Below are 11,929 nucleotides of genomic sequence, written 5' to 3' on the forward strand. Positions count from 1 at the left end.
CACCTTCAGTTTCTGAAGAGCCAGTATTTACAATATACAGTGAAGGGAAAAACTTTACTTTCTCGAGTAGCTGGTCGGCTGCAAAAACACCTCGAAACAGATCTTTGGTGAATTTATCCCTTTCCATAATTCTAGTTAATTGCGTAGTGTCCATAGTTTTTTTTTAATTGTAATCGTAAATAACTGTTCTATTCTTATCAATCTCAACCAAATTCTGAAACTCAGAGTAATATAAAACTGTGATAGTCTTGGGCAAGTCCTTGGCGAATTTTAGGTCCAATCGCAAGTTACCATTCCTTATCAATTGAAATTGAGAAGTTGAACTACGGAGGTCGGCACTTAAATCAAAAGCAAATATGCAATTCCCATTGGGGAATTCCTCCCGTGAAATGTAGTTTCCCTCGTCCAATAACCATTGAGAGGTTTGAGTAAAAAGATTAGTATAAGATCTCATATATTGACCACCAGAAAAGTTTGGGGTAAGAGGTTTATGTGGAACGCTAGCTCCGTCAAGGTACAAGGATGTTGAGATTTGTTTATCTAAATGTATCGCGACGACATGTTTAGTTTGAAGGTATCGCGACGACTTGTTTTTTGTTATTGAACTGATAAACCGACCACCCAGTATGGAGCCATTCCCCTTTTTTTAGATCACTATCTAACCCTAAAAGTTCGCGCTTGTTAACCTTTTTCGAATACTTTTACCTAAAAATAGGAGTGCCTCCCCCCTTTTTGAAAGAAGAGAGGACTTTTTACTTTGACCCTCTCTAAAAATATCACTCTTGTACTAGCCACCGAGCTGTAAACATGTAACCAATTTTAGCTCAATAAATTTAACTCATTTTCAAGTTTTCACAATTAAACTAACGTCTAAATAATTTCCCTGACGACTCGAATTACAACATGGTGCCGAAACCCGGGAACCCCTTTAGATAATAGTAAGATTTAATTAAAATGAGTGAAATTTCCCGATGAAAACTTTATTGTTCCCGAAACGACCCGAAACGAAGAAAGACGAAAAGACTGAAATTAAAAGGAACAATTAAGGTGATTGTGAAATTACGCTAAAAGAATCGACGACATGGCAGACGAAATAGACGAAGATACTGGATTACGAATGATGAAACAAAAGAGAACCACTTTAAGACGAATGACCACAACGCTAATTAACAAGATAGAAAGAGAAGTAAATTCACCATCGACCACAGTTTCCAACATGAAGGTTCACTATGAACAGTTAAGTGCTAAAGAAAAACTGTTATTCGGATTAGACGAAGAAATTATAAACTTATCCGAAGACGAAGAAACCTTGAACCAGGAAATGGAAAATGCTGAAAGTTACAGAGAAGGAATAGTAAGAACAAAATGTTTATTGACTGAATTTATAGAAAGTAGAAGAATTCCTACACTTGATTATGCATCGATCAACCCTTCCGCAAATGGAAACGGTTCGGTTCATAGTCAAGAAAGAAGAACCCCATCCATTAAGCTACCTAAATTGGTTATTGAAAAATTTATGGGAGATCCAAGTCAGTGGAATGGATTTTGGTCCCAATTTAAAATGGCCATCCACAACACTGCAGAAGATGACGTCACTAAGTTTGGATACTTAAGGTCATACGTCGGAGGAGAAGCCGCAGGCTCAATAGCTGGTTTCTCCTTAACCTCTGCTAATTATAAGAAAGCAGTAGATAAACTCAAGAATAGATTTGGGAGAACAAGGATTATCAAGAGTGCTCACATGAAAAATCTCTTGAGTGAAAACCCAGTCAAGGATATGAATGATATTAAGGGACTCAGGAAATTGTACGATCGGATAGAAGTTCAAATTCGTAGTCTAGAAACTATGGGGGTTCCACTAAACTCGTATGACGTCATGTTCATGCCGCTGTTAAGAACCCTTATACTCGACGAAATGTCTTACGAATTTGATAGAAAACATCCAGATGATGATGATTATGGAGGAGAGGAAATTCTGGAATTTGTTAGACAAGAAATAGAAGGAAAAGAAAGGCACGCTATTCTGACAGGATCATGGAAAAGTTTGCAACCCAAGAAACCCCAGTTTCCACAAAACAGTCACCAGGACCGTTTTAAAGCCAGAAATTTCAAACAAGAAAACGCGCCAAGGATGAAAATACCTACCGCAGCGGTGCTACACGTAAACGCCTCCAAGGATGTAGAGGTAAATCCAGAACTGGAATGCATTTTTTGTGAAAAAACTACCCACAAGACCAAGGATTGTACGTCATACAGCGCTACCGAACGAAAGGATATTTTGAGAAGAAAAGCACGTTGCTTTATATGCATGCAGTACAGACATAGAGCGAGAGATTGTAAGGCCGAATTGAGCTGTCCACTATGTCAAAAGAGACACGAAGTCTCGGTTTGTGAAATGAAGTTTCCGGACAAAGGCAAGGAGAGGGAAGCAGAACAAACAATAAGCCAAAACTGCGCCCCTCTCGCTCGAGAAGGAAGGGAAGAAGTGGTTTACCTGAAAACTGCAGGTGTTCTTGCTATTCATGAAGATTCATCCATGAATATTCGACTTTTTCTTGATGACGGTAGCCAGCGTACGTTTATACGCGAAGACATTTCAAGAAAATTGAACCTGCCAACTATGGGAATAGAAAACGTGAAAATATTCGCCTTTGAATCGACCATTCCTACTATATTTAAACGAAGACGAGTCAGGTTAACCTTAAAGGACCTCGAAACAGAAAATGAATTAACAATAGAAGCCCTAGAATCTCCTAAGCTATGCTCTGGCACGCTGCAAATTCCTAGCTTAATACTACAAGAAGAAATGAACAATCGAGGATTAAAATTGGCGGACGAAAATTTAGAATCGAAAGAAATAGATCTTCTCATAGGAAGCGAATATTATTGGAAGGTAGTCACCGGAAGAATGGAATTTTTAACACAAAGACTAGCAGTGGTAGAAACAATTTTTGGATGGACTGTCCACGGATTTTCTGAAGGCTCGGATAAACAGATTGCCGTTAATTCCGTAACAGTTCTTTCTGTTACGTCTCTAGAGACTGAAGAAGAACTAGCTTCACAACAGTTGAAAAAATTATGGGAACTGGACGCGATTGGAATATCTGACCAGACAGATTCGCTGGAATCCACTGAAGAAGGGAAAGCAATCGAATTATTTAAATCTACAATCAAGTTTGAAAATAATCGGTACGAGGTAAACCTCCCGTGGAGAGAAGAAAAGGAACTTTCCTCAACAAATTATGGCAATGCCAGAAAGCGTTTCGAAAGTTTGAAGAAAAGATTCATTAAGAATCCAGAGCTATACTTAGAATATTCGAAGGTCATAAACGATTATCTAAGACAAGGAATCGCCGAGAAAGTATTGATGCCAGATTCCACAAACAAAGTATTCTACTTGCCGCATCATCCAATCATTGACAAGCAAAGAACGAGTACGAAATTAAGAGTAGTATTTGACGGTTCTGCGAAAGAAGGAGGACACCCCTCTCTTAATGAATGTCTCTATACCGGTCGAACCATGAACACGGATCTATTGAAGCAGTTGATCACATTCAGGATGAAAAAGGTTGCTTTCACTGCCGACATCGAAAAGGCATTTTTGCAAGTTAGCCTGGCGGAATCGGATAGAGACGTGCTCAGATTTCTTTGGACAGAAAACCCCCAAGAAGCAACTGAGCCATTGGTTTTGAGAATGACGAGAGTCTTATTTGGCGTTTCTCCAAGTCCCTTTCTCCTCGCTGCAACAATTAGACATCATATTGAAAAGTACAAGAACACGCACCCTGAGGTCTACGAGCTCTTGTTACATTTTCTGTATGTAGACGATTTGACTGGGGGTGAAGATGATGTGAGAAAGGCCCTTGAAATTACGCGGGACTCTAAAGAAATTATGAAGGAAGCCAACATGAATCTCCGCAAATGGAAGACTAATTCTAGCGAATTAAGAGAAAATTGGGATGAAACAATGAAAGAAAAGGAAGAATTAACAGAACATCAAGATGGATTTTCTCTATTGAAGGTTTTGGGAATAAAATGGAACCCTGAACAAGATGTCATCCAGTTTGACGCTACGGATCTTCTTAACTTCCTTGAAGAAAGAAAGGACACGAAAAGATTTGTATTAAAGGCTTCTTCAAGAATATTCGACCCTGTTGGATATTTGGCCCCTTTTATCATTCGCGTAAAATGCCTTTTCCAAGAAATCTGGGAAAGAGGTACAGACTGGGATGAGAGTCTACCTTCAGATATCCAAGAGAAATGGAACAAGTGGTGTGAAGAACTACCTGCCTTAAATGAGGTATACATTCCAAGATATTACTTTGAAGAAGCTGAAGACGGAATCATAAGGAACGTAGAACTACATTGTTTCTCTGACAGCAGTGAGAAGGCTTACGGAGCTGCTCTCTACCTAAGATTTAAAACGAAGAACGAAAAGATCCGAACGATACTCGTAACAAGCAAAACACGAGTAGCACCCCTGAAGAAGATAACGCTACCACGCCTTGAATTAATGGGAGCGGTGATTGCTGTTCGCTTAATGAACCACACTAAAGATTACTTTTCTAAACTTAACCCAAGAATGTTTTACTGGACTGATTCAACCATCACCCTGAATTGGATTCAAGGAAGCGCCAATAGATGGAAACCATTTGTAGCGAACCGAGTTCGTGAAATTCAACAAGGCTCTGAACCAAGCACTTGGAAACATTGCCCCGGAAGGTACAATCCGGCAGATTTCCTAACTAGAGGAATGAAGTTACAGGACCTACTCCAAAATACGAGTTGGTGGACAGGTCCAGAATTCTTAAGAACAGAAGTTGAATTACCCAAGCCATCAGAAGTAACAGAACACTTTGAAATCGTCAACGAAGAACTCCGACCGAAATTTGATGAAATAATTCAAAGTCCATGCGTCATGGCAATCAACGAGCCTCTTTTCAACCTTGAAGACAAGAGCAAACTTTCGCGGGTAGTTCGCATTACTGCTTGGATTATGAGATTTATAGAAAACTGCAAGAAAGGAAATCAAAAGAAGAAAGAAACATCACTCGATAGCGATGAACTTAGAAAGGCCGAGTTGTATTGGATCAAGCGATCACAAGCCGAAGCTTTTGGTCCTGAATTGAAGATTCTTGAAGCTAAGAAAATTGTACCGAAAGAATCCAAACTCTACGACCTCTCTCCATTCCTTGACGAAGAGGGAGCACTAAGAGTTGGTGGAAGATTAAAATTAGCAGAATTCTCTTATGCCGAAAGACATCCCTATATAATTCCAGAAAAACATTATTTGGTAAAACTACAGATCTTGTATCACCACGAGAAGTCAATGCATGGAGGTCTATCTGCAACTTTAACTCATCTTAGAGAAACATTTTGGGTGATCAGAGGTCGTCAAGTGGCCAAATCTATTCTAAAGAAATGCATGACATGCAAAAAGTATAGCGCCAAACCTCCTATCGTAGCTACAGCACCTTTGCCTAAAGAAAGAATGCTAGAATCAAGACCATTTGACGTCACAGGGATTGACTTCGCGGGCCCAGTTTACGTCGAAATTGAAAAAGAATCAAAGAAGGCTTACATAGCTCTATTCACCTGTAGTACAACAAGGGCTATTCACCTAGAACTCGTTACAGACTTGACGACAGACAAGTTTCTCCTAGCTCTAAGAAGATTTTTTGCGAGAAGAGGAATCTGCTCTGAAATTCAATCAGATAACGCAAAGACCTTTAAAAGGGCCGAGAAGGATTTGGAAGAATTGTTTAAGCTAACTAAAGAACCACCCGTACAAAATTATGTTGGTCAAGAAGGAATAAAGTGGACCTACATAATTGAAAGAGCCAGTTGGTGGGGTGGATACTGGGAAAGGCTTGTTAGAACAGTGAAGACGGCATTGCGTAAAAATTTGGGAAAAACTTCTTTAAGCTTCGAAGAGTTCCAAACTACTCTAAGTGAGACAGAAGCCGTTTTGAACTCCCGCCCCCTCTCTTACGTCATGAATGACAAGGACGAACCAGTTCCGTTAGCTCCCTCGGACTTTCTTACCGGAAGAAAGGTCACGTTACTACCACCGAGAACCTTTACGAAAGTTCAACTCAAGAAAAACGACTTGAAGAAAAGACTGCTCTATAGACAGACTCTATTAGACTCCTTTTGGAGAAGATGGAGGAAGGAGTATCTACTTGAGTTGCGTTCAGCCCATCGCAGTCAGTTCGTTAAGGGAACCAAAGAATTCGAAGTGAATGACGTGGTTTTAATCACAGAAGATGTTAGGCCAAGATCCATGTGGAAGATGGGAAAAATAACTGAAGTATTTCGAGGACGTGATGGTCTCATTAGATCATGCTCTTTAAAAACCACGAACGGAAACATCATAAAAAGGCCTGTTCAGTTGCTTTGCAACTTAGAAGTTAATGACTAGAAACATGAATGACAATGTCATTGCGCGGGGATGATGTTGAGATTTGTTTATTTAAATGTATCGCGACGACATGTTTAGTTTGAAGGTATCGCGACGACTTGTTTTTTGTTATTGAACTGATAAACCGACCACCCAGTATGGAGCCATTCCCCTTTTTTTAGATCACTATCTAACCCTAAAAGTTCGCGCTTGTTAACCTTTTTCGAATACTTTTACCTAAAAATAGGAGTGCCTCCCCCCTTTTTGAAAGAAGAGAGGACTTTTTACTTTGACCCTCTCTAAAAATATCACTCTTGTATTAGCCACCGAGCTATAAACATGTAACCAATTTTAGCTCAATAAATTTAACTCATTTTCAAGTTTTCACAATTAAACTAACGTCTAAATAATTTCCCTGACGACTCGAATTACAACAAAGGCGATATGATTTAAATCATAAGGTTGAAAATTGAAGGGCGACTTTCCGTAATCACCCAAATACGCATTTTGATCTACAAGAGCGAAAAGAACTTTTTTGGGTAGTTGACCCATGAATAAATTATCCCTAACACATATTTTTGTGCCACTGTTAATTGAGAATGAGTTACATTCCGTGCGAATAATCGGGTATTTCATGGTTGCCAGTTCCAAACATTTAGCGTGGGCGATTAACACTTCCGATGGTAATTTTACTTTACGAACGTACAGGGATGCTAACTCGTAAACCACTTTCCATTTAACTGCACCGTCTGCATGCACGCAAAATTCGTTTGGACTTTTAACAAACTTGAATTTGAGATCCGTTAAATTTGGGAAGTATCGAGGTTGTTGACAAAGGTCCAAGTGTACAGTTCCTACCATATCTATTGTTCCTTTTCTAGCAAAGGCCGCTCGTGTTTTAAACCCTTCGTTATCGTCCAAAACGACAAATTTTCCGGCCGTGTCTTTGTAAAACATGGAACTAGTAAGAAAACTAGTTTTGGCGGGTCCTCCGAATGTCACCGCCGTTTGAAACATGGCCTTGTAAGGGTAGTTTTGCGGCGATGGTGTGACCGATCTCTCTTGAGCCGAAAGGTGTACTTCGCTGAAAAGACTATGCAGGAAATTATTTACCGGTCCAACTTTATCAGCAGCGGCCGGAATTGTGGTCCCATCGGCCTGGTTGACAATCCTAACTTGAATATGTAATAAAGTCTTGGACAAGTCCAAATACGCGTCGGAACTACCAGCTACGGTAAACGTGATTGTCGAATTTTCGTTAATGTTAGAGATGGGGCTGTATTCGACCCATTCTCCACTCAGAATACTGGTATTGGTAAGAGGTACGTCGAAAAGTTCGACTTCGCTACTGATTGACCCATGCGAACCGGGATGGACATGTGTCATTATATTTTTTAGGTAAAAATATCTGGATGATTAAAGGATGTTGCTTTCCTCTTTCTTGTCACGACTGAACTGACGAGTGATCTAGACCTACGTCTCCTTTTATTACCATTCCCCGTCATTTTTCGGATTTCTTCCGCTGCACTAAGGGCGACGTCTTTAGCCGCGGCTTTTCCATGAGATTTTACAGATGCTTTTAAGGGAATCCCGCTAGCTACGTCCGTCACGACCTTCGCACCTGTGTTCAAAAACTTTTTACCGAGGTAACTGGCACCCCTTTTGAGTAGAGGTATTGCCCGGCGAAAGGCCGATGAAATGAAGTTTCCCAATCCGTTCCCGTGTTGCACCGGAAGTCCCCTGTATACCGCTAAAGAATTACCAATTTGAGAATGAAAGTGTTTATAATAATCAAATTTTCCACCATGTCCGATCTGGTTTAGAAAGTGTTGATCGTAGTCCGATTGGTTAAAGGACATATTCGATTTGACGACGTTCTTCATCTAAAACTTCAAGTGTAAATGACAGGAGGACCTGTTTTACCTTCTAATTTATAATGGTGACCACATTCTACGAGGTCTAAAGTGTAGAGTAACGTGAACTCTTCCTCTCACGAAATCTACGGGGGTACCAAGCTCACTCATTATGTTAATTTCAATTGACTGGAAAGTATTGCAGGCGAGGGGGAGGTAGTGCGGTCTAGGGAAATCTTTGTCTACCGTTTCTCCGTCATTACCCTGCACGCTAACGATTCTTAGTAGAGGTATGTGCACATCTCCCACGGGTCTAGACTCGACCACGTCGCTATAAACCAAGAGTGAATGAAGTCCCGCGTCGAGGTCAAAGGGGTACGTGGCTATGGTAGACTGGGAAAAAGTCGTTGATTCCGTGGAATCTTTCGAAAATCCGAGAATAACAGCTAACTCCCCCGGTATAGTTAACAAATAATCCTCTTTGAGAGAAATTTGTACTCTTCGTATGCGCTTTATGTAACTAAAGGAATACTTGAGCTGGGCGGGAACTGAAGGTTCACGCGTAATAACGCCCGCCACGTCATCCTCGACGTAGTTAAGTTGCTCGATAAGGTCCTGGATATTACCATAATATCCGGCGGGTAACTCTATGATTGTAGAATATACTAGTCTACCATTACTCACGAGTATAAGCGAGCATGTCCTACTCAAATTATCCCAAGTGTGCGGGTAGCTAATTTCCGCTAAGCCTACTTCGTAAAATCCCTGTAATTTTACGGGTTCGGGGAGGTACGTCCTGAATTTACTTCTCGTATTGTCGTGGAAATACCTCATCGACGAGTCGGAAGGTAAAGTGATGTAAAAGCTCATACTATATCTATTTCCTGAACCCAACTGTCAAAAGACGGAGAGTATCCTTTCCAACGTACTAGCTTCTCTAGCGTCCCGTCGGGTCTGCGACGTTTCCTCAATATCTTTTCTATTTTAAACACGCTAGAATTTAGGTCTTTACCCACTTTCTGTAATTGTTCCTTGTAAAAAATACCAGTAATCGGTTCCGAATTCAAATCCTGGATCCTATACACCGGTGGACTACGAGGTAATCTCTCCACCACTTTGAAAAGTTCTTCCGACCACGTGGGCAAGTAACCCTTCTCGAAAATATTCTTATGTTTGCTTATCCGGACTACGTCACCAATATCGTAAGGATACTTTAATGGTGGGGAGAAGTCTATATCGCCGTAAAGGTTTTCCCATACCCGTCTCGATGTTTCGGGTGTGACTTCAACAGGTTTACACTTTATGGATCGGTGATAATTGTTATTATAAGCTTGAACCATGTCTTTAAGAGCGTCAATGTACTTATAGGTGTTGTTTTCCGTGAAATACCGGTACATGCGACTTTTTAGAGTTCTGTTGAACCTTTCAACTATCGTAGCCTTCTGTTCGGAATCCGGGGCAAAGAACTCAATCCCCCTTCTTTTCAACTCTCTCTGAACATCCCTGCATATGTACTCATTACCGTGGTCACTTTGCACTCGCTTCGGCGAGCGACCGGACTCGAGAATAGCCTTAAAAGCCCTAAGGATGGTTGGTCCTTTCTTGTCCTTGGTAGCCACCACAAAGGCGTATTTACTGAAAACGTCAATGCAGCACAGGAGGTATCTGAACCCTTTGTTGTGACGAGTTAGGTTCTTCAAATCAGCTAAATCAATCTGCCACTGCTCATCGATCCCATAAACTATTGTCCTATTTCTCTTAAAGTTTTTTCTGGCATTCCTGTGTAATGTATACGTATCTTGTGTTTTTAAAAATGTCTCCACGTCTTTTACCGTAACCTTTAACCCGGCCTCTTTAGCCGCTCGGTATAGCCGAGAACACTTCCATATGAACCCGGGTCAGAAACATTGGAATAAATCTCTTTTAGTCTATCCATTAAGGGTGCAGTTGGTTACACTATGATAATGCCTGAAGAGAAAATCGCTAACCTCTATAATTAGGAATATGGCAATTACTAAAACCACAGTTAAAATTTTAGGAGATTTAAAAAATGTGTCTACTAGGTTGGCTAACACCACAAAAGTACCCACCTGATTATCACAACCTTCCATATCGGAATACTTAAAATGAATGAAACGTGGAATGTAAATGAATCGTATTTTATTAAAAACAAGTGCTACAAGTTTATCCAATTTCCGAAACCCTCACCAGTCTGAGCGGGCAAATAATAATCCTCCTTCACTTCTTCTTTCTCCACTTTTTCTTTCTTCGCTTCACTTTTTTCAGGCGGGGGTGGGTCTGTTTTTCTAATTTTAATTAATGTTCTTGGTACATTAACCGTATACAAAAGTTGGTAAAACTGTGGGGCACCAATGACGGACGACTGTTTTTTAGAACTCTTCGCGGTATAAGCTAATAAATCAATTATATTTGAACCGATGATTTTACGGTTCTCATATATTAACTCTCTGGCGTGTGTCCATCTTATTTTTGATATACGGTCAATCCATTTGTACAAGTTCAAACAATCAGTTGCGCTATAGGAGGGAACCGAAGAGACGATTTCAGGACCCCAATTCCGGTTTTTTGCTGGTTTTACTTTCGCCTTTTTCACAGTTTTACTAATTTCCCTCGAAAGTACGTGGTTATATCTTAATAGTTTATCAGTATCGTTTAATTTAGTATCGTTTATGATGGATTTAAACTTATCCTCCTTATCCAACTCCATTGAAGTGTCGACTTTTAAACCGCTATTTGAATTTAACCTATTATACGTTTCTTCGGAAATTAATAACATTTTTCGCGCCATTTTTACTTTATAGCTCGACTTATAGCCGCACCTGCTACTGAACTAATGATAGATAGTAACGGTCCGAGAAGTAAAGGGATGAAACCTCCGTTTTGAATTAATAGTTTCCTTTTCTTTGAAGGGGGGATGTTGGACGTAACCTTTCTTATAACGTGTCGATGTTTCTTCAACCGCTCCTTCTCCTCCACTGAAAGAGGGACATTGCCCCGTAGGATATTTATACAACACTCGACAATAGATTTAATCGCTTCTTTATTGGCAAATTTAATTGCGGCATTTCTTTGACATGAGTTACAATTTGCAATATATTTTAAAAAATTTAAATTATCGCCGACTCGTTTTGACGGAGCCATTCCGCTAGTTTGGACGCCTTCACCAAAGTACAGTTGTTGTTGTCCCTATGAAAAGTGCAAGCTCTGGGGGTATCGCACTCGATACTTGATAATCTCGGGCAACCGTAGTCTTCGGCGTTGATAACTTCGCACCCTAAGAACCTTGATAGGGTTTCGGCCTTCTCCGCTCCTTTCGTCACGTATGACGATGCTCTAGCTCGAATATAGTCGGCGGCCTCCTGTGTCGTCTCGTATGGGTAGTCTCCCTCCTCGAATGCTAGATCGCAAGTGTTCCTTGAGAGCCACCTGCATTGCCTTTTATCCTTGACGGATAACTCTGAGAACTTGCATGGGGATTGGAAGATCCAGACTTCGTGGACGTCGGTCTCCTTCACGTACATCGTCAGCTCCTTGATTATCCATTGCCCCTTAATCCGGAAAAAATTCGCTTCAAGGATGGCCGTCATTTCGGTATGAACAGTGCTGCTTGTTGACCTGGAAGTATACCTGTTCTTAGACGGTGGTTATCTGGGGT

General features: G+C 40.6%; 2 protein-coding genes across 2 annotated transcripts; one reads left to right on the plus strand and one right to left on the minus strand.

Annotated features, from left to right (window-relative positions):
• The first annotated feature begins 1,081 nt into the window (after positions 1-1,081).
• On the plus strand, positions 1,082-6,421 carry LOC149621017 (uncharacterized). Its single transcript, XM_089854675.1, has one exon. The coding sequence runs from the start codon at positions 1,082-1,084 to the stop codon at positions 6,419-6,421; it is 5,340 nt and encodes a 1,779-aa protein (XP_089710801.1).
• A 381-nt stretch (positions 6,422-6,802) lies between these two features.
• On the minus strand, positions 6,803-7,786 carry LOC149621018 (uncharacterized protein F54H12.2-like). Its single transcript, XM_089854676.1, has one exon. It carries the CDS (start codon positions 7,784-7,786, stop codon positions 6,803-6,805), a length of 984 nt encoding a protein of 327 aa, XP_089710802.1.
• Positions 7,787-11,929: the final 4,143 nt, after the last annotated feature.

Source organism: Phalangium opilio, unplaced genomic scaffold (genome assembly GCF_054372755.1).
Source record: "Phalangium opilio isolate 3A_F unplaced genomic scaffold, DU_Popi_V2 ptg000209l_1, whole genome shotgun sequence".
Lineage (NCBI taxonomy): Eukaryota > Metazoa > Arthropoda > Arachnida > Opiliones > Phalangiidae > Phalangium > Phalangium opilio.